General features: G+C 48.2%; 1 protein-coding gene across 2 annotated transcripts in view; it reads left to right on the top strand.

Annotated features, from left to right (window-relative positions):
- PLCG2 (phospholipase C gamma 2) overlaps window positions 1-26,672 on the top strand; it is a 193,446-nt gene that overhangs the window by 139,958 nt on the left and 26,816 nt on the right. For both annotated transcript variants that reach the window (XM_010375145.2, XM_030924434.1), the window contains 9 exons: window positions 43-162; window positions 7,187-7,367; window positions 8,885-8,956; window positions 11,505-11,614; window positions 15,094-15,190; window positions 16,527-16,593; window positions 19,418-19,575; window positions 24,262-24,364; window positions 26,088-26,297. In XM_010375145.2, the coding sequence (XP_010373447.1) occupies window positions 43-162; window positions 7,187-7,367; window positions 8,885-8,956; window positions 11,505-11,614; window positions 15,094-15,190; window positions 16,527-16,593; window positions 19,418-19,575; window positions 24,262-24,364; window positions 26,088-26,297 (1,118 nt within the window). The remainder of the gene's footprint in view (window positions 1-42; window positions 163-7,186; window positions 7,368-8,884; window positions 8,957-11,504; window positions 11,615-15,093; window positions 15,191-16,526; window positions 16,594-19,417; window positions 19,576-24,261; window positions 24,365-26,087; window positions 26,298-26,672) is intronic.

Below are 26,672 nucleotides of genomic sequence, written 5' to 3'. Positions count from 1 at the left end.
GAGGCCACTCACCTGGTCGTTTTCCCTGGCCCTGTGCTGCAGGTGGTACTATGAGAGCCTGAGCCGCGGAGAGGCAGAGGACATGCTGATGAGGATCCCCCGGGACGGAGCCTTCCTGATCCGGAAGCGAGAGGGAAGCGACTCCTATGCCATCACCTTCAGGTGGGTGCGAGGGTGGGAGGCACACGCCCTCCAGAGGGGCTTGGCAAGGACAGGTGCGGAGAGGCAAGGGGGAATTTCAGGTGTAGGCTCACCTGCAGTGTTCCCCCATGAACCCCCCCACCCCACCCCGAGCATCAGCAACAACAACAACAATCACAGCAAAAGCTGCTGCAAGAATGTGTGCTCCAACGTGCCAGGCATAGTGTGTGTTCTCCAGGGCAGGATGCCCTGTAGTAACTCACTTTGGCTTCCAGTAACATGACCATGATCCATATTTCTCAGAGGAGGAAACTGAGGCACAGCAAGATTAAGTAACTTGCTGAAGCAGGCAGCCAGTAAGTGGTGGAGCTGGGATTCGAACCCAGACAACCTAGACCTGTGATGATGTAGATCTAGTTTCCTCCCATCTGCAGCTGCTGCCCAACCACCTCTAGGCCTGTGATTCTCTAATTTTACCCCCAAACACCAGATTCCCCCACCTTCACTAATGACAAGGAGTGGAGGGATGACTCAGACTCCGTGTAGCATGCTGTCCCTCTGTCTCCCCAGCACCAGGGTTTCCCTGCATATTCTTACAGTGGTAACAGTCTGCCATATGTTGAGTTCCTAACTGTGTTCTAGACACTGGGCTGCTTTTGAGGCCTTATCTGATTGAATCCTTTGCTACAGCCTGTGAGAGGGAGGTCTAGTTATTACAAGGGAGAAAACAGGCCCAGAGAGGTTAAGTGACCTGCCTGGAGTCACACAGCCTCATAGTCAAGGGAGTCTGAGGTTCAGATGCAGGCCTATTCGTCTCCAAAGTCTAAGCTCTTCACTCCAGAGTCTCCAGCCAGAGGCTTGGGGGCCAAATCAGGCCTGCGGGCATCTTTTGTACACTGATGCGAAAAACTGAGAAATTTCACTGAAAAACTCGGAGATTGCTTCTTGTGAAAAATGGGAGGCAGTGAACACTCTGGGCCTGTGTTTCACATGGGCGCAGTGGTTCTGGCTGCATGATAGTTGCTGTGGGGTGTGTGGTTTGCCCCTGCCCACTCCTCTCCCCATTCCCTGTGCCCTGGTCCCATCCCCTGGCGACCCTGCCAGGCTGCCCCCTGGGCGTTAGGATTTCCCTTCCTCCTTGCCTGCACCACTGTGCCTGAGCTACCTCCCTGGGGACCGTGGTGACAGTCATTATCACTGCAGTTTACTGAGGACCTGCTGTGTGCTGGCTCCAGCCACAGGGCAGCCTCCCACCAGCATGGCTCTTCTGTACTCTGTGTTCCCAAGAGGGCGACCTGGGCTTCTCAGCATTGGTGCCTCTGCCCTTTGCTCTTTTCCCCAAACTTCTTAGTGGTGCCTCCTCAGCCTGGATGGGGAGGGAGGTGTGTTCAGTCTGCTGTGCATGGACTGAAGGCCTGCCATGCGCCAGGCCCCAGGTGGGGTGTTGGCACTCCCACTGTGCTGTCATACTGTGCAAGTGATGGTAACTAAACTCAACCGGCTGAAACTGAGGTGCTCAAGAGGGGAGACAGCTCTGACACACCCGGTCAGGCCCTCGCCTGACGTTGGTCGGGATGCCACCTGTGTGTGCGTGCTGGCGTTACTCTCCATCAGCTTCTGTCTCAGGTGGCGGTACCTTGGGCTGCCAGGACAGTGTCCGGCAGAAAGGATGGCCCCTTCCCTGAGCCCGGTAGCATGATTCTGACGGGCCGTCTGGGGATGGGGCTGGGGTCACTTCAATGGGACCACGTGGATGAAGAGGCTGGGTGGGTCCTCAGGTTGACTGCCTGATTTTCATACATGACCCATTCAGTTCGTGAACCTGTCTTCCCCGTGAGATTGGAGGTGTCTTGAGAATGGAAGTTTTTATTTTTTAGGGGTTAATAGATGTACGGTGAACACCTACTGTGTGCCAGGGCCTGTGCTGGGCTCCAGAAATGCAGGAGTGATAAAAACAGCCCAGTCCTTGCTCTCTCAGGCTAATGGTCTGGCAGGGATGAGACGTTGCCTCACTCCAAGTATTTCTTGTTTTTGATCTGTTCCTGCTTATGTAACATTGGCTGGGATGTAGTTGGTGGTTGGTGAATGCTGGCTCAATGAATCAATCAGCAAGGATGGCAGCTCCCCACCTTCCCCACCGCCCACTGTCAGGGAAGCTCTGTCCCCACAGTGTTTCTCAAAGAGGAGGGGCGTGAGGACTGATCCTGTTGTGTTGGGATGTTGAACTTCCCTGGTCTCCACCCACTGCATGTGTATCTGGGACCCTAAGTTATTGTAACAATCAAAAGCACCACCCTCATCCCTGCCCCGGGACATACACTTTTTCAAACCTTCTGTGGTCAGGGGTTGGGGTGAAGTGTCACTGTCCTTCATTGAGAAGCACTGAGGAGGTTTGAGCACATAAGGAAATCAGTGTAATAATTTGTGGTGAGTGCTACAGAGGGATTGGTCAGGCAGGGTGGTGGAGGGTGAGTAGGGGCCCTCCAGGGGAACGGATGGGGAATTTGGACCAGGCAGTGGGGGAACGCAGGTCTGGAGGAACTTCTCCTCCTTGCTCTCTACATATTTGTAAAGTACCTCTCCTGTGCCAGGCACTGTTCTGGGCTCTGCAGATGTGTACTGAACTTCTGGATAGATTTCCCCAGGAGAGGAGAAACACCTGCTTTCAAATCCACAAAGGAAGTGTTGAGTTGTTGCCTGGTTGTGATTGGTGGAAGGCATCTCTTGGGCAGGATGAGGGGTTTCTCAGTGAAGCTGAGACGTCAGGCCGTGGCCGTGGCATCCATGCTCCAGGAGGTTGGGAGATGCAACTCGTATTCCAGCCCTGTTCCCATCTCCCCTTTTGGTTCTCTTTTCTCCCAGGGAAGTTAGTTGTGGGTTGATTTCAGTTACGTTTTCCAAACCATTCACTTACTGAGTCCTGCCTGAGTGCCAGACACAGTGCCGAGGGCTTACCCCGAAATCACCTCATAGACGATGATCCTAATGCTCCCATGAGACAGGGGTTGCGGATCCCCGAGGCTGTGGATCGGGAAACTGAGGCTTAGGGCTTCCCTGTGGAAGGGGCCAGAACCTGACCTCGGCTCTCTACCTCGGCACCCCAGAGCCCCCCTGCCCTGAGAAGCTCTTATGAAAAGTTGTAAAGTTAATTTTTAATTACATGAATATTGCAGGAAGATATTCTCTCTATAAAAAATTAAGACATTACCCTGAAGGCTAAAGCCCCCTGCGGTCCTTCTCATCTCAGTGGAGATATCCTGGTAGAAAAGCACAGTTTGCTAGTTGCTGTGTCCATGCAGACATTTAAAAAATAAATACGCATTTCTGCATGTCTGTGCCTATGGAAAATACATGGTGCCATTTCGCGTGTGGGTATTTTTGTTCTATTTTTGAAAAATACAAATGGGATCGTTCTGCAGCTTTTCTACTCAGCATTGTTTCTTTTCTTTCCTCTGTGTTTTTAGGAGGAATAAATATTTAATAAAATATCACTGCAAATAAACCACTGAAGCAGAAGTCTTCTAGCGTTTTGTTTTCACAGGCCTTTTTGAAGAAATGGCTTAAAGGAATAGATATGTATTTTTCAAAAGACTGGAAATCCTTTTTAAAAAAGAAATAAGTATTTGAAAACAATAAAAAGTCTCTCTATAGTGCAAAAAATGTCTTTTCTTGATTTTTTTCCCTGCCATGCAAAATTGTTAAATGAGTAGTATGCCCATAGAAACTACGCTTCTAGATGCTTTTCCTAATTTATTTAATTGACAAATAAAAGTTGTATATATGTATCTTGTACAGCATGGTGTTTTGAAATACGTATACGTGGTGAAATGGCTAAATTGAGATAATAACATATGCACTTCCACACATACTTAACCATTTCTTTTGTGTGTGGTGAGACTTAAAGTCTACCCTCAGCAATTTTCAAGAATACAGGTCTTTTTTTTTTTTTTTGGAGACAGAGTCTTGCTCTGTCACCCAGTCTGGAGTGCAGTGGCGTGATCTTGGCTCACTGCAACCCCTGCCTCCTGGGTTCAAGCGATTCTCCTGCCTCAGGCTGCTGAGTAGCTGGGATTACAGGCACGCACCACCATGCCTGGCTAATTTTTGTGTTTTTAGTAAAGACGGGGGTTTCACCATGTTGGCCAGGCTGGTATCGAACTCCTGCCCTCAGGTGGTCCACCCTTCTTGGCCTCCCAAAGTGCTGGGATTACAGGTGCGAGCCACCATGCCCGGCCCGGACTTTGTTACTGACTATAGTCCCTATGCTGTACCACAGATCTCTTGAACTTACTCCTCTTGTCTTACTGAAATTTCGTACCCTTTAACCAACATAACCCCAACACTCCCTACCTCCCCCTGCCCCAGACCCTGGTAACCACCATTCTACTCTCTACTTCTGTGACTTTCAGTCTTCTTAGGTTTCACATACGAGATCATGTGGTATTTGTTTTTCTGTGTCTCGCCTATTTCACACAGCACAGTGTCCTCCAGGTTCATCCATGTTGTTGCAAATGACAGGCTTTCCTTCTTTTTTGAAGCTGAATGGTATTCCATTATGTAAATGTACCACATTTTCTTTATCCATTTATCTGTTGATGGGCAGGCTGATTCTACACCTTGGCTATGGTGAATGCTGCTATGAACATAGGAGTGCAGCTTTCTCTTTGACATACTGATTTCCTTTCCTTCGGATGTATACCCAGAAGTGGGATTGCTGGATCCCATGGTGTTCCATTTTTAATTTTTTGAGGAACCTCTGTACTGTTTTCCATAGTGGCTATGCTAATTTACAGTCCCATCCACCAGGTGCGGGTGTCCCTTTTTTTCCACATCCCCACCAGCACTTCTCCTTTGGCTAATAGCCATTCTAACAGGTGTGAGGTGACATCTCATTGTGGTTTTAATTTGCATTTCTCTGATGATTAGTGATGTTGAATATTTTTTATGTAACCATTGGCCATTTATGTATCTTCTTTTGAGAAATGTCTGTTCAGATCCTTTGGTCCTTTTTTTTTTTGAGACAGAGTCTCACTCTGTCATCCAGGCTGGAGTACAGTGGCATGATCTCAGCTCAGTGCAACCGCTGCCTCCCGGGTTCAAGTGATTCTCGTGCCTCAGCCTCCAGAGTGGCTGGGATTACAGGCACCCGCCACCTGCCACCATGCCCAGCTAATTTTTGTATTTTTAGTAAAGACAGGGTTTCATCATGTTGATCAGGCTGGTCTCAGACTCTTGACCTCAAGTGATCTGCCTGCCTTGGCCTCCTAAAGTGCTGGAATTACAAGTGTGAGCTACCACACCCGGCCTTTGTCCATTTTTAGATTGGGTCGTTTATTTTCTTACTATTCAGCTGTTTGACTTCCTTATATATTTTCGATATTGACCCCTTGCCAGATGTTCAGTTTGCAGAGGTTTTTCCCATTCTGTAGGTTGTTTCTTTACTCTGTTGATTCCTTCCTTGGCTATGCAGAAGGCTCTTAGTTTGATATAATCCCCTTTGTCCACTTTCATTTTTGTTGCCTGTGCTTTTGGGGTCATATCTGAAAAATGATTGCCCAGACCAATGTTATGGAGGTTTTCCTCTCTGTTTTTTTCTAGTAGTTGTACAGTTTCAGGTCTTAGGTTTAAGTCTTTAATCCATTTTGAGCTGCTTTTTTTGTTTATGGTGTGAGATAAGGGTCTAATTTTCTTCTTTTGCAATTTTTATTTATATAGGAATTTCTTTTGAAATTCTTTTAAATTTTTTAAATCTAGGTTTCCCAACCCTACTTATTTAACAGACTGTCCTTTCCGCCTGGTGGGTTCTAGACATCTTTATTAAAGATCAGTTGACTGTAAATGCATGGATTTATTTCTTGGTTCTTGGTTCTTTATTCTGTTCCACTGGTCTGTGTGTCTGTTTTTATGCCACTGTCATGCTATTTTTTTTTTTTGGAGACGGAGTCTCGCTCTATCACCCGGGCTGGAGTACAGTGGTGCGATCTCGGCTCACTGCAAGCTCTGCCTCCCAGGTTCATGCCATTCTCCTGCCTCAGCCTCCCGAGTAGCTGGGACTACAGGCACCCACCACTACACCCGGTTAATTTTTTGTATTTTTAGTAGAGAGGGGGTTTCACCATTTTAGCCAGGATGGTCTCGATCTCCTGACCTCGTGATCCACCCACCTTGGCCTCCCAAAGTGCTGGCATTACAGGCGTGAGCCACCACACCCAGCCTGTCATGCTATTTTTATTACTATAGCTTTGTAGTATATTTTGAAGTAAGATAGTGTTATATGTCCAGCTTTGTTATTTTTTGCTCAAAATTGCTTTGGCTATTTGGGGTAGATGTTTTAAAAAAGACCCTCTTGGCTGTAAACTTAGGGTCAAAAATATTTTTCCAGATGTTTCTGTCTTGATAAAAGCTAATAAAACCAAGCAGGCTCTTCTGTTTGGATTTTTTTCTGCTTCATGTTTCAAATAGATGAAGGAATGAAAGACTTATTTCTTTTTTGAAAAAAAGTCACTGTTTTACTAGTTGAGTCACTGAAGACAAGATTTAATAATTTTGATGGGAGGGATTGGCAAACATTTTCTGTAAAGGACCACAGAGTGAATATTTTAGTTTTTGCAGGCCATATGGTCTCTGTTGCAGCTACACAACTCTGCTGTTAGTGTGAAAACAGCCCCAGACAATGTATAAACAAATGAACTGTGGCTGTGTTTCGATAAAAGCAGGTGGTGGGCCAGATGTGGCCTACTCTTGACCTAGTTCCCTAGGATGCTCCTAAAGTCAAGTCCTGTAGCTGGGGAGGAGGGGAGGGTAAGAGGAGCTGTTGAGTCACTTGGCAAGATTTCTTCTGAGACACAGATTCTTCTAGATCTGTTTTGAAAATACCCACACCATTTTCTAATTGTCTTGTATTCCATAGGAGGACTAGACCCTGTTTATTTACCCACTTCTCTAAGGCTGGATAACTAGGTTGTATCTAATCAGTGAGGTTTGTATAAAAATTGGTTGGCCACCAGGATCTTGGCATGTCAACCCTGTGTTCTTCCCCCTCCAGGGCTAGGGGCAAGGTGAAGCATTGTCGCATCAACCGGGATGGCCGGCACTTTGTGCTGGGGACCTCTGCCTATTTTGAGAGTCTGGTGGAGCTCGTCAGTTACTACGAGAAGCATTCACTCTACCGAAAGATGAGACTGCGCTATCCCGTGACCCCCGAGCTCCTGGAGCGCTACAACATGGTAAGTGGTGGACTGCCTTGTGGTTTGGTGGAATTTCTTGTCTGAGGTTGTACCTCATCTGTTCATGAATTCAGCAAACCTCTGAGTATTCACCAGGTGTCTGATACTGCTGTAGGTCCTGGGGATACAAATTGAATACAACAAAGACCCTGCCCTTGTGCTGCTTATAGTGTAGTGTTGGGGAGATGCAACAAATGAGATTTAAAATATCCATAGCATGTTCCAGGTGGTGATGAGTGCTAAGGAGAAGAACACTGGGCCGGTGGATAAAGGAATACAGAGTGATGGAGAAGGGGCCACAGTTTTCAGAGGGTGGTATAGGAAGATCTCACTGAAAAGGACTGAGCCATGTGGGTATCTTCTGGAGGAAGAGAGGATAGCATGTGCAAAGGTCCTGAGGTAGAAGCCTGCCTGGAGGCACTAAGAGGAAGTCAGCATGGCTGGAATGAAGCGAGCCCAAGTCGGGGTAGAGCTAAATAAGGACGGGGGTTCACAGGTGACTTATCATGCAGGGGTGCATAGGCCATTGTAAGGCCCTGGCTTTTTCTCTGAGTTACTGGAGAGTTCTGGGTTCAGGAGAGACCTGACGTGATTACTGTGTCTCCATTCTTACCACACAGATCATTAATTTATTGAAAAGAGATTTATGGCATTCTGACCATGTGCCAAGAACTGTTCTAGATACTGGGAGTACTATGCAACAAAATCTGCTTTGGGAAATTTAGGTTCTGGAGAGGAGAGACAGACAATATACACAATTAAGATGTTTTCACGTAGCATGAAATATAATAAACAGGATGGTGTGAAAAGGGGTGGATACTACCTTAGGCTGTGGGAGTGGAGATAGAGAGGGCCACCTTAAAAGGGGAGAAATGTGGGCTGAAACATGGAAGACAGCAGTGAATGGGCTCTTGGGAGAAGTGAATGAAGGGGTGGCTCTAGGTAGAGGAGTGGCCACACCGCAAGCCCTAAAGTCACATGGGGAACAGAAAGAGAGGAACAGAGAGGTGGTGGGGGTGGATCTTGGCAGTGGTATGCTAGTAAATGTTCAAACAGCTCTGAGCGGGGCAGTGGAAGGGACTGGTTTATAGCATTTGCCAATTTCCATGGTGTAAATACTTCCATGGTGGTCAGTGGTCAGTTTCAAGTTGTTGATGTGCTGTGGTTGAACCTGGAATGTGGAGTCACAAAGTGATGTACGCAGTGGGCTTTTGTGAGCCGGGAGGTCACTCCAGCACACCATTGGATCTTAGGATTTGTGCTTTTACAAAGGAACACGGTGCCTGGCATGCAGCAGGCCAGGGCAGGGCCTTTCTGATTTTGGGTTAGTTTCCAAGTCTGGGGACCTTCTTTATAGCTTCTTTCTGTGTCTACTCATGGGCCATAAGAAAATTCTGTGAGGTTTCAACTCCTCTATCAAAGGATAGGTAACCATAAGGAAGCCTAGAACACTTGTTATATGTAAGGGCTATTCGAGGAGCATGGGTTATTCCATTTCTTTCTTTCTTTTTTTCCAGGAAAGAGATATAAACTCCCTCTACGATGTCAGCAGAATGTATGTGGATCCCAGTGAAATCAATCCGTCCATGGTAAGTGCCGAACCTCCAATTCACACGATTTCTGAGTCACGAGGCTGATGTGGATTCCATCTTCTTCCCCTGGCAGTTATAACAGGGCAAGGGAAGACTTTGGAAAACCTGGCTAAAATAAATTTTTTTCTTTTTTTTGAGAAGAAAGGATGATTGACAATATGAAGTCTAGTGTCAGGGAAAATGTTAATAGAATTCCATCCAAATGCAACAGTGTTTTGATAAAATTCTGAGGTTTGACGAGCCACCTTTGGGCCAAATGCTTCTAATTAAAAGTCTTTCAAATGTTTTTTGCTCGCTGACGGAGTCCGTGGTGTTTATAAATTCCATTTGGTTCGCTGACCTCCTTGCAGCGCAAATGCTATCTCATATTCCCACCCTGACACTGTTGTGTAATTTCATGCAGGTGTAGGGATGGATTTTACTTTTAGCCCTTAGCTCCTCCTTGCCATGGTTTCATCTGAAATTTAGTTTGAGCCAGCACAGGAAGAACTGCGGCGAATTTTCTGTTTGGGGGTCATGTGGCACACGATTAGTGTACAATGCTCACTTAGGAAGGGGCCCTGCTTGTGGGCTCTGTTGAAATCCAGCGATGACCTTCTTTTTTAAAAATTTATAATCCTTGGCCAATGCAGATCTGTTTCAGAAAGAAATGAAATCTTGAAAAGTTGTGGGCAAATTGAGCTGTGTGTGAAATGCATTAAGAGACCTTAGTAGCAAAAACTTTTGTTAGAAGTGAAGGATGTTTTGGTGACGAGAACAATCACCTGTCTAACTGATGAGTGTTCCTTCCTGTGGCCTTGGAGACCGGCTCTGGTCCTCATATCCATCCTTGAAGCAGGATATGCAGGTAGAGGCTGCTCTGTGTGCAGGCAGGGGAGAGAAAGGCGAGGGCTCTGCTTAGCCTCTGGCCTCCAGCTGCAGATCCCTGTGGCAGGGCTTCTAGAACCCACACTGCTGCTTTTTTTTTTTTTGAGACGGAGTCTCGCTCTGTCGCCCGGGCTGGAGTGCAGTGGCCAGATCTCAGCTCACTGCAAGCTCCGCCTCCCGGGTTCACACCATTCTCCTGCCTCAGCCTCCCGAGTAGCTGGGACTACAGGCGCCGCCACCTCGACCGGCTAGTTTTTTGTATTTTTAGTAGAGACGGGGTTTCACCGTGTTAGCCAGGATGGTCTCGATCTCCTAACCTTGTGATCCGCCCGTCTCGGCCTCCCAAAGTGCTGGGATTACAGGCTTGAGCCACCACGCCCGGCCCACACTGCTTCTTATGAAACATCATGAACTATGGCAATCACTCACATTGATGGATCCAGTTCTGGGCTGAGCCACTTAAAACAGCTGGTTGATGTGGGGCAAGTTACTGTCTCTCTCTGCATCTCAGTATTCTCATCTGTAAAATGGGCATAATCATATAACTACCTACCTGTTATGGTTGTTGTAAGGATTAAAGGAGATACCTTAAGGCTTGGAACAATGCTTTCACTATACTCTAGTTAGCACTTAAGAATTGCAAGCTGTTGTCAGTTTTATCATTATACACATGATCTCATGTAATAGTCTTAACAACTCTGTGAAATACATAAAAATTTAATTCCCATTTCACAGATGGGGGAACTGAGGATCAGAGAGACTCAAACTTTTATTATTATTCAAAGGCAGAGCAATGATTTGAACCTACATATCTGACTCCGTAGCCTGTGTTCTGAGGAAAAGTTTTACTGGGTTCCCTGTGAAATGCCCATTTCCTTCCGGTGGGAGGAGAAGGAAGCCACTGATTGAAACAGGTTTGACAATGTCAGAGCTTTTCCCACTAATATTTGCTTGCCGTGTGGGTGTTCATTTATGCCCACCAGGCAGAAGGCGTGAAAACAAATTCACTGAAGAACATTTCTATACCAAGGAAGTTCTATCTTAGATCTGTGAACAGAGACCACTTTTTGATGAATTTCATGGAGGAGCAGCTCAGTGACTCTTGCAAAATGTCAAGGTCCTTCAGGAGTGTAGATAGGGGACTGCTGACCTACAGAAAAAGAGCAGTGAGGCCCTCAGGACAGGCAGGAAGAATGGGGTTGCCCTTAAACTTGTGGGAGGCTTGCTGAGCACAGGCACTGTGATGACGGTCTTGGCTTAATCTAAAAGGCATCTCCTTCCTTTGTTGAGGAAATTGAGCAATATGGTGTCACTACAATATAGGGTCACTCCCACCCTAACCCTAAGCCTAACCTTAAACCCTAACCTGTAATACCCCAACTCTAAGCCTGAACTCTAACCCTAACCCAGCCCTAAACCCTAACTCCTAACCCCTAACCCTTAACCTCAACCCAGGTACCCTTGGGTCTGCCTAGGTCAGTTCTCCTTCACTCCCTAGTGACTTTTTGGGGTCTTGGATTCTTTGCAATGCCAGTCCCTCTCCAGCAGGTGACTTTGTGACCTTGGCCTGAAGCCTCCTGCTCCTCAGTGAGAAGAACCAAATGGTGCCTGGGAGCGCAGCCGCCTCCCTCCCCTCCTGTCCCCGGCCTGACCTTTTCCTTCTTGTTTTCCCTGAAAGCCTCAGAGAACCGTGAAAGCTCTGTATGACTACAAAGCCAAGCAAAGCGATGAGCTGAGCTTCTGCCGCGGTGCCCTCATCCACAATGTCTCCAAGGAGCCCGGGGGCTGGTAAGGCTGAAGAGAGGCTGGGCTGCTTGGCATGGGGGCTTGACTTGTCCTTTCTTGGTGACTGAGACTCAGGTGCTGGCCAAGTCTGACCTCCTTTGTCTGTCATCCTGGGCTGGCTTTGACCTCTTGTGTTAAGTCCCTTTTTAGAAAGGTGGCTTGGTGCATGCTCTCTGAGAAAATGGATAAACAACAGTATTAACAGTTATCAACATATCATATCATATATTGTATATTATTATAATTACAACAGCAGCTACCATTTATTGAAGTCTTACTAAGTGGCAAGCAGTCTGCGAATTGCTTTCATGCATTGTCTAACCAAATCTTCAACCAAATCTTCATTACCCCCTGTGGTCAGGACTATGATTATCCCCACTTTAAAGATGCGGCGAATGAGACTTTCCAAGTCACGCAAATAAATACTAAATACTAAATAGTGCAGGCGCTTTACAATACACAAGACTGTGTGTTATTTCCAATTCAAATTCTTAGGCTATTCCATAGTCCCGTGCTGTATGCAATGGCCACATCCTGAATTGAAGACAATATGTTTTTAGGGCAAAGGTACCTGAGTATGCTGGGATTTAGTACCACTTCGCTTTTTAACCTTGGAAGAAAAATTCGCTGCCCACCGATAGGTTTCTGGGCAAGTGGTTTTGTGGGGTGACTTCTGTCTGAGAGCAATAAGAACTCGCTCATATTAAACCAGTCAGCACTGGTTTAAGTACCTCAGAGACTGGCATTTCTGCCTCCCACAAGATAACTAGACCTGGCTTAGAAATCTGAATAGCAGCATGCATGGAGTGCTTCTATGTGTCAAGCACTGTTTTAAGCACATTTGAAATAACACATCATTTGAAATAACTCAGTCTACATGATGACTCTAAAAGGTTGGTTCTGTTGTTACCTGCATTTTACAGATGAGGAAACTGAAGCCTTGAGAAGTACAGTCACTTGTCCAGGGCCACACAGCAGGCTGAAATCTGAACCCCCAGAGCCTACACTGTTAACCCCATTCATCTGCTAAGTCCTTCCCTGTCCTCTTGCAAGATGCCTTAATCCAGGGTTTGTCAAACTTTTTCTTAAAATCAGGAGAACCTCATTGCAAACCAATTCATACCTAGATTCCCCAGAACCAAAGATGCAGCCGAATTATCTGTTGAGCTGGAGTAGGGGCGTAGGCCTGCCCTGTTTGGCCTCCTTGCTGACATCACAGTCCCTACTGCAGCCCCTGCTGCTGCCCCTTGGAGGCTCCCGCAGTGTTGTCCATCTGCTTCTCCCAGTTCAGAGGCTTGACTTTGCCCAAGTCCCCCCACTCGAAGTGGCACAGAGTTGAGGTCTCCTCCAGGCACACTGGCTTTCCCTCATTGTGCTCCTGTTCCTGCCTTGGTCCACATTCTGGTGCTCACTGGGTGGGTGACTGTCATTTTTGGAGTTGTGGGAGGAGCCCAGGTGACTACTCCAAATCAGTTTTCCATTCTGTGTGAGACGGCTTCATGCCTTTCTATGAGTCTGACAGGCAGTTCTCTGAATTTTGAAGGCTCTTGTCTTAAGAGACTGGCAGAAGTTTCTTTGGCAAGGGAGTGTGGGCAAACCGCCCAGCGACTGTGGTCATTTCTCTCTCTGATGGCAGTAGTGGTACAGGGGGCTGCCTGTGTGAAACGGCCTTTTTTGCATACTCCCAAACTGGTTGCCCTGTAGCTAGGGGACCAAACAATTGTTGTCTGAACCAAGATGCTCCTTGAGTGAAGGGAATGCAAAGTGCTCAGTCCTGGATAGATGGTATATATCATCGCTGTAAATACAGCCAGCCCTTGCCAGAAGTGCGTCTGGAGAAATGGTGCGGGGGGTGTGAAAAGCGCTTACAACCCGCGGTTCTGTGTCTCTGCTAGGTGAATTGGTAGCATCAGTCCTCACTCTGCTTATTCAGACCAAAAAATGGTTAATTTCTTCCCACCACCATGGAGCACAGACTTGACTAAGATCCAGAAAGGTCAGCCGGGTACAGTGGCTCACGCCTGTAATCCCAGCACTTGGGGAGGCCAAAGAGGGCAGATCACTTGAGGTCAGGAGTTTGAGACCAGCTTGGCCAACATGGTGAAACCCTGTCTCTTCTAAAAATACAAAAATTAGCCAGACGTGGTGGCACGTGCCTGTAATCCCAGCTACTTGGGAGGCTGAGGCAGGAGAATTGCTTGAACCCGGGGGCCGAAGGTTGCGGTGAGCCGAGATCGTGCCATGCACTCCAGCCTGGGTGATAGAGTGAGACTCTGTCTCAAAAACAAAACAAAACAAACAAAAAGATCCAGAAAGATCTCATATAGTGGGGAAGACAGACGGATAATTATACGTTAAGTATAAGGTGTGGCTGCTCGGATGACCGTGGGGACAGGATGCCAGGGGACCACAGAGGAAGAGTGCTCAGCCTAGGAGGCAGTCAGGGAAGATTCCCTGGGAGAGAAAATGCCCAACCTGAGTCTTAAATTAGTGGGGGGAAACTGGGTACCAAGGGCATGGGCCAAAGAAATGGAAACCAGGCAGCGTGGCAGAGGCATGATGGGGACGATGGGTCATCTGGAGCAAATGTCATGGAGAGTTAGGAGGTGACGTCTGGGAGTCCTGGGGTCACACTGTGCTGTGCCGTGGTTGCCATGTTGAAGAGTCTGGGCTGGATTCCAGAGGCCCTGGGGAGCCATCATGTGGCGTGGTCAGAGGTGCATTTTGGAGAGTCCCTGGCTACAGAAAGTGGCTCAAGAGATGGACAGGTTGAAGGAGAGGGTTTGCGTGTCTGGGCATGGACTTGCCGGGAGGAATCAGTCTTACAGATGCTCACCGTCTGGTGGGTCCAGGGACATTCATAGAGGGATTATGTCCCGTGTTGTCAGTGTCGTTATGAAGATAGAGAACAGTGTTTTAGCTGAATAATAATAAGAGCTAACACTATTGAGTATTTACTGTGCACTAGGTAGGCACTGTCCCAAGCACTCAGCTTTTGTTAATTTAGAGTCCTAATAAAACGCACTGAGGGAAGCACTTGCATTTCCCCGTTTTGCAGATGGATAGTCGGAGGCACAGAAAGCCTCCACAGTCAGTGGGAGAGCTGGAATTTCATTCCAGCCTGTCTGCCTCCAGAACCACCTTCTCTCTAAATTCACAACCTCCCTGAAATGGGGGTGAACTTTTGTCATGTATAGTCTCTGACTTCCACTTAGAGCACTGAAACTTCTGACTTGGGGTATCTTTGATCAAACATTAAGGTCATGTGATAAGGAGGGAAATCAGACCCCAATAACTCATTGGTAATTAAAAAAAGAAGTTGCCTTTGAAAAGCTCCGTTGTCACAGATAGTGACACTGGTCACTTGGCCACTTGCTGCCTGTCACCATCAGAATCAAGCCAGCAGCTTGGGTGCTAATAAGCAGTAGTGGGGAGTGCATGCCACCTGGTGACAGCGCTCCATGTCCTTTCTTCTTATCCAGGTGGAAAGGAGACTATGGAACCAGGATCCAGCAGTACTTCCCATCCAACTACGTCGAGGACATCTCAACTGCAGATGTTGAGGAGCTGGAAAAACAGGCGAGTCCCCCTCTTTGATGCTGTTACAGGAAGAAGGGATCTGCGGGTCCAGTTTTTCAGGGACCTGTGCCATCTCGGTGGTTGAATGTTTCCATGTGCTGCTTGTGGTCTCTGTGGAGCTCTGGATCAGGAAAGACAGAGTGATAGGGAAATTGAGATTGAGTTGTTGCGGGTGAGTTGCTGTGACAAGCCAGCCGTGTTTTAATCAGGTTGTGCTGGGTTTGGAAGGGTTTGAATATGCAGGGAGAATTCCCACCGGAGTGAAAGTGGCCAAATGGGGAATTTGTCCTTTGCTTAAGCAACTTGCAAATGAAACACATGTATGTTGGGCAGCCAGACAGTGAGAACGTGCTCGGGTTGAGTAAGCCAAGTGGGTCTAACCAGAAGGTGAGATGAGGCCTTCCTGGTGACTTTGTAAACCTGGTGGTTGTTCCCTTGCCGCCTCTTTTTAGAGAGCAGCCACATGCAGCGTGCCGGCATTACAGCCCTAGGTGTTTATTTTCTAAGGGAGGTAGGGCAATCTTGGAAGGCTTCCTGGAGGAAGGAGTATTTGAGCCTTACAAGTCAAGTTAAGAGTTCAATAGCGAGAAACTGGCAGAAGGGAGTTCCAAATGGGAAGTACAGTCTAAGCAAAGGTGTGGCAGTGGGAATGTGGTTGTATTCTGTGTGCTTGGACTGAGACAGAGACATGAAGCCCTTGCTGCGTCTGTATACTGCGCTGCCCTTACCTGAGCATCAACATTTGCCTGGTGCCGGGCCTGGGGGTTGGGGTGGTGCAGGCAATGAGTGGATGCCTGGTTCTGCCACCTCTCCTAAGCCCAAGATATTCTTCATCTCAGCCAGACCCTGGGATGGTTCGAGTGTGCCATTGGAGGCAGAGCTGGAAAGGGTGATGACGGCTCTGAAAGTCTTAAAAGCCAGATCACAGAGCATGGGCGTTGCTTCCACAGGACATGGGGAGCCACAGAAGGTTCTTGAGCTGGGCTTTAGTAGGCAAAAGAGTCTCATTTTGTAATAAGATCAGATAAATGGTCTAGGATGTGTTTTGAAACCAGATCTGAGGAAGCATTGTGAAACCTGTTCTAGAATTCACAAAGCACGTTTTTACGGATTGGAAAATGAAACTCCTAACCTCTTGGCACCCTCTGCGCGCCAGGTCCCTATCAGCTCCATGCTTCGTTATTTAGCTCTCTCCCCGTAGACGTATCTGGTAATGAAAATGCATTTTAAACAGTTCCACAGGCAGTGTCTCTGCTAAACGGTGTGCTTTGGAAACAGGTTGTCTTTTTATTATTCCCGTTACAACTAACGTGAGTTATGTCTTGTTTCTTCATAGATTATTGAAGACAATCCCTTAGGGTCTCTTTGCAGAGGAATATTGGACCTCAACACCTATAACGTCGGTACGTGCGCACATCATCTTAGCCTGGATTCCCACCCCTATCCCCCATGGGTTGACCTCAGCCCCGCCCTACACCGGGAGGTGGCTGACACAGGGTCCTGTCTTGAATGCCAGCTCCTTCCCCGGCTGTAGCTGAGTATTTAGGTCAGGCTGGTCAGTGAGTATGATGCCATGTCTGCTATCAATCTCTGCTAAAACTGTAAATGCTAAAACAGGGTCTGGTACATAAGTGCTAGATGGTGGTTAGCGGACATTATTACCAACATCACTCTTACTATCTCAGGATCCGCCTGTATTTCCCATGCGTTTCGAAGGAAAGCTGAGCTGTCAGCCTGGCTGAAACGCAGCATGGAGTTGGGAGTCTCGGGTTCTAAGCCCAGCTCTGCCTCTCTGTTGCTATGAGACCACAGACCTGTCACTTCTCTTTGAACCTCTGCTTCCTGGTTGCTCTGCTGGGGCCCAGGAAACTCAGCCCACCCATGTTGACTGTGCTGTAAGGGGACATGAAGGCGTGGCCCCGAGGCCAGGCTTGTCCAGTGGTGGCCGGGGTCTCATGTGTGCTGGGCTTCCTGGGTCTTGAGCCTGCCTGCTTTGAAGTGCGTGTGGTGCGGCTCCCATGTGAATGGGCTCTGTAGCAGGCCTCCTTGTTCTGGGCAGCCCATGACCCTCCCTGGGAAGGCATGGGCATGGGTCCCTAGGACTCACGTGACAGCAGCCCCAGGAACCTCGTGCTTCTATTGCCAGTTCTCTGCTTTACACATCAACTAATTATTATTATTATTTTTTGCGATAGAGTCTCTGTCACCTAGGCTGGAGTGCAATGGTGTGATCTTGGCTCACTGCCGCCTCTGCTCCTGGATTCACGTGATTCTCCTGCCTCAGCCTGCCGAGTAGCCGGGATTATAGGCGTGTGCCACTGTGCCTGGGTAATTTTTGTATTTTTAGTAGAGACGGGGTTTTGCCATGTTGGCCTTAACTCCTGACCTCAAGTGATCTGCCTGCCTTGGCCTCCCCAGGTGCTGGGATTGCAGGCATGAGCCACCATGCCCAGCCTACTTGCCACATTTGTTACCTGCTGCTTTTCCTTTACAACGATCCAGCAGGATAGGTCGGAGAGGGAGTCTTTGCTCCCATTACCAGATGAGAAAATCAAGGTCCTAAGTGACCACCACATGTGCTGAGGTCCTGTGTTCACTTCTGGTGCTCTCTGCATCATCTTCCCCCATCCCTGTATTTGCAGAGCAGAGGCACGTGGCTCAGTGGTTCTGAGTGGAAATCTTGGAGTCAGGTTTGAACTGAGCCTCGATTTTACTACTGCTTGCTGTGTGACCTTCCACGTGTTACTTTCTCTTAATCAGCCTCAGTTTTGCCTCCTGTAAAATGGGCCTAGCAAAAGCAGGGTGCCTGTAGTCCCAGCTACTCAGGAGGCTGAGGCGGGTGGATCCCTTGAGCCCCAGGAGTTGGAGACCAGCCTGGGTAATGCAGCAAGACCTTAAAATCTTAAAAAAAAAAAAAAAAAAGAAAGATGCAGTACATATAATCTGCTTAGAATATTGTCTGGAATATAAGAGCTCAGAAATCTTAGCTACTGATACTATTTGGCAGATAAGCTTCCCTGTCATAATCTTTTCTTGTCTGTAAGATGCTTTCTCTGTGTCTAGAGAAGCCATGCCACATTTCTCTCCTAGCTTCTGGTGACTCCTTGGTGTTTTTGGCTTGTGGCTGCATTCTTCAGTCTCCACATTTGCCTGCACGTGGCTTTCTCCCTTGTGTCTGCATCTGTTTTTAAAGCCATTTAGCTGGGTGTAGTGGCTCATTCCTGTAATCCCAGCACTTTGGGAGGCCAAGGCGAGTGGATTGCTTGAGCTCAGTTCGAGACCAGCCCTGGGCAACATGGTGAAACCCTCTCTACAAAAAACACAAAAATTAGCCAGGCTTGGTGGTGTGCACCTGTGGTCCCAGCTACTTGGGAGGCTGAGGTGGGAGGATTGCATGATCTTAGAAGGTGGAGGCTGCAGTGAGCCAAGATCGCACCACTGTGCTTCAGCCTGGGTGACGGAGTGCGACCCTGTCAAAAAAAAAAAAAAAGCCATTTGAATTATTTATTCTTTATATATAAAATATTATACATAACACAGAAAATTATGCACAATATCCTAAGTGAAACAATCAGTTCATAAAATTTTATGTATTGTAGGTAAACATTTTGTAAAAATACCAAGTTGCTTAGTTATATTTTAAATCTTTTTAAAATGAACGTGTATTGCTTTAGTAATTTGTAAAAAATATTTATGATGAGTGCAAAGAGCATTTTCTGATTGGTCAATCAAAAAGATTTTCAATGTTTCTTTTGGTCAAGATGAACATGTGTCTATAAAGTGGACAAGAGGGTATTTTTTTCAGGTTCTCTCATGCATTTTAATGTTTTGTTTTTTTTTTCCCTGCATCTTAAGTGTCCCTTTCCTTTCTCTTACAAGGATACTAATAGTTGTTGGGTGTTGGAATTGCCCTAAATCCAAGATGATCTCATTTTGAGATCCTTAACCTAAGTACATCTGCAACGACCCTACAAGGTCCCATTCACAGGTACTGGTGACCCGACACATCTTTTTGGAGGACACTACTGAATCCCCCGCATCCCTTGAGCAGTGACGTGTGTGACGTGTACCTACCCCGATGGAAAGTAGATGTCCCCATCAATGCTAACCGCATTGATCACAGCAGTGGCGGTTGGTCCATGAGAGAAACGGCTCAGGCAGGGTGCAGTCTGGTCTTTGTGGCCCTCTAATAGGCTGACTGGGACATTTCTTACTCTCTCCCCCAAGTGAAAGCCCCACAGGGAAAAAACCAGAAGCCCTTTGTCTTTATCCTGGAGCCCAAGAAGCAGGGCGACCCTCCGGTGGAGTTTGCCACAGACAGGGTGGAGGAGCTCTTCGAGTGGTTTCAGAGCATCCGAGAGATCACCTGGAAGATTGACACCAAGGTAGGCACCTGCTCACCGGGTGCAGGTGGGCCTGCATGCTCAGGGCTCTGGTGCTCCGCTGAGGCTGTGGGTGGGTCCAGGCAGCAGGATGAACAGAGATCCAGGTGCTATTCAGAAGTGGGAGAGGAGACCAGGTGGGTTCAGACAATAGGAGCACCTCTTGTTAGGGAGAGGCAGGGATAGTGGAGCTGCCCTGGGAAGGTGGGTCTGGTCGTCTGGTTCGAAACTTCAGAAGGCTGAGTGCGTGCAGCAATGCTCAGTGATGGTGTCTGTGCGGCCCTACATATCTTACCAAGGAAGTTACTGCCTTCCGCATTTTGAATAGTTTCTAAGGATCATATAAAGCAGTCTGGATCCTCCCCACAGAAAATGCTCACTGAGCTCACCTTCCTGGACCTGGAATGGGTCTGGGAACACAGCAAATCCGTGAGACACGGTTCTTGGCGGTGGAGGAACTTCCCTTCTAGATGGGAATGACCTTTTTGGGGCTGTGCTACCTGAAGTACTAGTCTCTGGCTGGAAGTGTTTTGGGAAGGTGTGAGCTTCTGGATAAGAATAGGAGGTCTGGAGCTGGGCATACTGGAGTTTGCATCCTGGCAGGGCTGGACCCTGGGCAAGCAACCACACTGCTCTGGGCCTCAGTTTCCTTGTCTGCAAAATGAGGAACCAAATTCATAACTCAAAAGTAATCACTGCCTTGTCATTATACCAGAGCGACATGGGCAATGCTCTGTCTTTGATGATGGAGTAAGGGCTGTCCTTGTGGCTGCAGAACTGGAAAGAAATTGTAGGGTTTCCCATGGACCCATTTGCTTCTAAGGTAGATCTTGACCCCAAGGGCTGATTAAAGCCTTCCTGGGGCCTCTCGTGCCTTCTGACTTCTGGCTAGCGTCAGTGAGTCTGTCCTCCAAGATACTTAGTCATCCACCAGTGGCCAGGTCATTTTTTTTTTCCCCTTGGGAGGGCCTCACATCTTGGCCAGTCCCTGGTCACGAGAGGATCATTGTGTCCTCTTTCGGAGACTTTGCAGAGGGGGCCAGTCCATGGGTACCCTCCCTGGTGGGACATCGTCTTTCTCTGACCTAGGATCTCCTGGGGGCCTTCCCTAGGGCTCCTACTTCTTCCCATGGCTTTTCACACCACCAGCCATGGGGGAGGAACCATGAGCTTGTAGCCAGCTGTGCTGTCCGTCTGGCTTTCCCAGTGAAGCCATCTCTTCTAGGCCCTCGAGTGCCTCTGATGCTGCAGTACAGCTCTGAGGCACAGGGGGGCGCCACAACCCTGAGGTTTATTTGAAAAATCTCCAAATAGCGTATTCCGTCTCTCTCTGCTTTGCTTTAATGGGGAAAGGTGTTATTTTCCTAGAAGGCTCTGTCTCTCCCCTGCCTTGCACCTCCTCTCCTGCTGCGTGAGGGTTTCTGAAATGAAGCTGAGCTGTTCAAGGCTGCTGTTGGCGGCCTTTGGTCTACATTCCTTCCGAATTGGTTTTTATATTTGCTGAGATTTCATGAGAATGATTTTTAAAGTTCTATTATTACATCTGAGGGGTAAAGAAAAAAACGGGACAGCAGAGTTGACGGAGTTCCTGCACTGAGCACAGCTACCCCTTTTGGGGAGCTGGTGTTGGGGGGCAAAGGAAGAAGGCCCCATTCCACTCTCGGGCAACCAGCGGCAGATAAACTGTCTGCTCACTGCCAGGACCTCTGCTTGTCCCTAAGTGCCTGCATTGTTACACGGTCTGTAGCCACCTCATTGATGGTGGAGGGCAGTCACAAAATCCTTCTAGTTAGTGGGTTTCCAGAGTCTCACCAACTGTATTGTGACTTCCCATTCTGAGATGACAGCTGCAGGCCCAGAGAGTAATTGTCATGCAGTTTTTGTGTTTTGTTTTTTTGAGACAGAGTTTCACTCTGTTGCCCAGGCTGGAGTGCAGCAGCGGGGTCTTGGTTCACTGCAGCCTCCACCTCTTGGGTTCAAGTGATTCTCCTGCCTCAGCCAACCAAGTAGCTAGGATTACAGGCGCTTACCACCATTCCCAGCCAATTTTTGTATTTTTTAGTAGAGATGGGGTTTCACCATGTTGGCCAGGCTGGTCTTGAACTCCTGACCTGAAGTGATCCGCCCACCTCAGCCTCCCAAAATGCTAGGATTACGAGCCACTGTGCCTGGCCTTGTCATGCAATTTTGAAGCAGCAGCTGGCGTTTCTTCCTGAACTGATATTGTCTTCTGCTGAGGTTGGGAGGAAACAGAAAAAGTGAAGCCCCATACCTTGCCATAACGCTGTAGTTTTGTGTGAGGCCAACATTCCAGAATTCGACAGGCATGCCCACTCCCTCATTTTAAGCAATTCTGTTGTCATTGGAGGTGAGCTGTGCTATTTCTGGGGTTTCCTGTCTGCTGACAACCCCGTGGTGTAAACTGTGCACTAAGAGTACAAAGTCAAGTTAATTCAAGGACCAGGAGAAAACCTGAGGTTTGGAAAAGAAACATGGCTTTGGTTTCTGTTCCAGCACTTGGCTATTGACTGCTTGGCTGACACCTTCTTTACCTGTTAGTTCATGCACTTTCCACCCACCACAGCCCTTCCAGCCTGACCCCTAGAGCTTGCTGTGTCCACAAGGACATTCAGGAAGGATGGAAAGGGCTGACAGAAGCTGGGGGTATGTGGACAAGCTAGAGCCAGTATCAGGGGCTTAGAGTCACACTCGAAGCTGTCCTGATGATGTGGTCACAGCTGGAGCTCACGTTTGCTGGTCACTGCCAAGGTCCACTTTGGCCCTGGGAATTGTCAGCACTCATGCGTGAAGGCGTTCTTACAGAAGAAATTGGGTGCCTTCACCTGCTTGTTTACAAAACATGACTTTCTGGTTGTTTGCCTAGGGGAGGTGTCTCCTGGGGCAGTATGAGTAGCTACCATGTGCCCAGAGAGTGCGAAGGCCTCTTTGTTTAATTTTTGCAATAGCCCTGTGAAGTAAGGATTCATAACGGCCTCATTTTACAGCTGAGAAAACTGAGGTACGAGGAGACTGTATGGCTTGCCCAGCTGGCACAGTCTGAGAACAGCCGGGCCGGCTTTCAAACTCACGTTCCAGTTCCCACTGTCTTAACAACTGGGTCATGTTGCCCCTCTCACCTAGTGACCACCATCACCTGAAGACTTGCTATGTGCACAGCCCTGCCATCAAGGGCCATATCTCAGTGGGGAAGTAAGGTCTGTGCACTGGCACTGAATGGCATTAATGTAGGACAGTCAGGCAAGGGACGGTGAGAAGCAGAACCCACCAGCTGAGGCAGTGAGTGATTTGGCAGGTTCCAAGAGGGCAATATCCCTTCCCAGTCCTGGCTGGAGCTAATCCACAGATTAGTTCGTTTTTACACTGCTATAAAGATATTACCCTAGACTAGGTAAGCAAGAGCAGGGAAAACTGCCTTATAAAACCAGGAGATCTTGGTGAACTCGCTGTTCATGAGAACAGCATGGGGGAAACCGAGCCCATGATCCAGTCACCTCCCACCAGGTCTTTCCCTCAACACCTGAGGATTACAATTTAAGATGAGAGATTTGAATGGGGACACAAAGCCTAAGCACATCAGCTTCCCAGAGAAGGAATGATTTGGGCTGGGTCTAGAAGGAGGGATTTGATGGACCAGTGGGGTGAGGGTATATGGGCAGCAGGACGAGTAGTCAGGAGGGCATTGCTGTGGTTCAGTGGCAGCCGGGATAGGAAGTCTGGGTCTGGATGCAGGAGGCATTTTAGTGAGATTGTCTCCAGAACCTGGCAGCTGACGGGGTGTGAGGGACAAAGCAGAGCTGGAGCATGTGGTGGGCGGGGCAGGAGCCCACCCCGTGTTAACAGGGCTTTGGCAGCATCTGGTCTCGACACTGGTTGGCTGTGAAGGCTGAGATAAGCTACTCAACTTCTGTTAAACGGAGATAATTCTCCCTGTCAGGGTGTGGACTGACTTAGGTAGTATCCATCCAGTGCTTAGCCTGTGACGCCTAGAGCTAAGCACCCCCCAAATGGTGACCGTTATTATCTAAATATTCTCTCAAGGTCCTCCCTTGGCCAATAAAAGTCTGGTAGAATTTGGGGAGGCCCAACAGGGTTGCCTGCTTTGGGGTGAAGTGAGAAGCTCATCCTTACATGCAAGGGGTTAGATTTGGCGGTGGGTCCTCTGAAGGAGGCACCTCCTGAGTCCATGGCACATAGTCTGGCCACTGGGTAGTGTGGTCCCTTGGACAGAGCCCTGATGGGCAGAGTTGGGGAGCAGTTATGACAAAGATGCTGGGGTCCACAGAGCCCACGAGGATTTGAAGAACTAGAATTTGAGACACTCTTAACAGTGTGGCTTTAGGGGAGGGGACAGGAGGCAGAGTTAAGGACAGAGGGGTGGTGACAGAGAACAGCCCCCTTCCCCTGCCATCCTGACCTCAGCTATATTTGAGGGCTATGGCCAGGACTGAGCTGGACACCAAATCCTCGTGGAAATAGCTTTGTCAAGAATTTTGACAGAGGAAGAAATGAGAGGAGCAGGGTTGTCTTCAGGAAAGGAAAACATTCAACCATATTAAAGATCCGAGCATGCGAGAAAGCAAAGTGGGGATGCAGGAGAAAAAACACAGGGCGAGCTGGGAAGATGGGATTTCTCAGGGGCGGGCACTAAAGACGGTGAACTCCAAACAGGAGAACAACATGAAGTACTGGGAGAAGAACCAGTCCATCGCCATCGAGCTCTCTGATCTGGTGGTCTACTGCAAACCAACCAGCAAAACCAAGGACAACTTAGGTAACATCTTCCCTAAGAATCTGCCCTATAACTGCAGTGAAAACTTCCTTCCTTTCGAGTTTGCTATTTTCAGAGAGGGCAGAGTGGGTGCGTGCTCCTGTTCTTAACTGCTCCCGGGAGATGGCCTCACCTCGGGTTTGTCCTCCAGGTGAGGGAGCTGGTGGAAGCAGCTCTTTTGGTGTCTCAGTAGGAAAACCCACTGTATTAGTCCATTTTCATGCTGCCGATAAAGACATACCTGGGACTGAGTAATTTATAAGGAAAAAGAGGTTTAATGGACTCACAGTTCCACGTGGCTGGAGAGGCCTCACAATTATGGCAGAAGGTGAAAGGCACATCTTACCTGGCAGCAGATGAGAGAGAATGAGAACCAAGCAAAGGGGAAACCCCGTATAAAACCATCACATCTCGTGAGACTTACTACCACAGGAACAGTACAGGGGAAACCCCCATGATTAAATTATCTCCTACCAGGTCCCTCCCGTAACACGTGGGAATTATGGGAGCTACAATTCAAGGTGAAATTTGGGTGGGGACACAGCCAAACCATATCACCCACTTAGTGGGTGGATTAGTTCTTATTGCCATTACCACAAATGTGGTGGCTGAAAACAATATTTATTCTTGCACATTTCTGGAGGCCAGAGTCTGAAATCGGTGTCGGGGTCAACATCAGGATGTCAGCAGGGCTGTGTTCCCTCCAGAGGGGAAAGCAATTCCTTCTTCCAGTTTCTGGGGGCTGCTGGCATTCCTTGGCTTGTGGTCACAGTGGGCTTCTCCTCTCCTACTTCCCTGTTATAAGGACCCTTGTGGTGCATTAGGTCTACCTGGATATTCCAGGCTAAGTCTCCCATTTCAAGCTCCTTAATCACACCTGCAAAGTCTATTCTGCCATATCAAGTGACACATGCACAGGCTCCAGAGATTAAGGCCTGGACATCTTCAGGGGCCATTACTCAGCCCACCACAGATATAGTTAAAAAAGGGGCCTTCCACCATGTTCTGCAGGTAGCAAGTTTTTGATGATGCCGTACATATTTTTTTCTTTGGGGTGCTTCCTTATCTTTCATCTTAGAAGAGAAGACCAGCCAGACAATACTAGACCCCTGAGTTAACTTGCGGGGAGGCCAGTCCCTAGGAACCTCTGTTCAGGGACAGATGTCAAAGCTCAGGACTCAGCAGGCTCAGCGTGTTGACTGCCTGCTATCCCACCACAGCTGGATGGGAGGGAGCCAAGATGAGGCCTGTCCCTTTCCCTCTCCTTTTGTTCTCCCTTCCCCGCCCAGGCACCCACATCGCAACTCTACCTGTGGGCAGTGGCAGGTGATTCTCAGTGTGTTCATCTTGTGTCTGTGATCTCTCTGGATCTTCCACTCCCAAGATTTTCTCTCACCTAAAACCATCCCCATATTCCCTCTTCTATAACTACTGCTTTTGTGTTTTCTTGTTCAAGGATGTTGGTAGTTTAAAAAAAAGTAAATTACAATAATTCTAGACTAAAAGGCGGTGGGAAAACTAGGTCCCTTTTTAATACCTGGAACCCCCAGAGGGCAAAAGTCCGTAGTGACACCAATTGGGACAATATCATCAGAACCCCCTGAATGTCAAAGAGGGAGATTCCTGGTTTCCTTTTATAATCGGAGCATCCAGCCATTGCACCGAACATTAAGAAAATGCAGAGATGAGACACAGAAGTAGCGTTGACCTTTTTCTCTGTGTGCAGAAAATCCTGACTTCCGAGAAATCCGCTCCTTTGTGGAGACGAAGGCTGACAGCATCAGCAGGCAGAAGCCCGTCGACCTCCTGAGGTACAATCAAAAGGGCCTGACCCGCGTCTACCCAAAGGGACAAAGAGTTGACTCTTCAAACTACGACCCCTTCCGCCTCTGGCTGTGCGGTTCTCAGATGGTGGCACTCAATTTCCAGACGGCAGGTAAAGGCAGACTGAAGGTAGTCCAGTCCCTGCAAGGTGGTGGTGGCAATCACTCCAGGCCAAGTCAGCTTGGGTCAGAGATGCCAGTGGTTTGTCTGAGGGACTGCACGGTTGAGCAGAGTGCTGGTTCGTATGAGGTCCAGCAGCTGAACGGAGGGATGAGCGGACCGAAGGGTGCTTGGCTCAGGCAGGCTTCATGATTGCAAGTAACAGAGGCTGAGTTAGTCTGGCTTAAGAGAAATAGAAAATGCATTAGCTCATGTAATTAAAGCATCTTTGGAGCCCTCTTCTCCTGGCCTGTTGCTCTGGGAGGGCATTCTGCTCAGACTTTCTTCCAGAGACATTCATATGGTGGCACAACCAACATACACAGAC

This window comes from Rhinopithecus roxellana, chromosome 20 (genome assembly GCF_007565055.1).
Source record: "Rhinopithecus roxellana isolate Shanxi Qingling chromosome 20, ASM756505v1, whole genome shotgun sequence".
Classification (NCBI taxonomy): domain Eukaryota; kingdom Metazoa; phylum Chordata; class Mammalia; order Primates; family Cercopithecidae; genus Rhinopithecus; species Rhinopithecus roxellana.
Note: the sequence above shows the minus strand (reverse complement) of the source record. Positions and strands in the feature narration are given on the sequence as shown.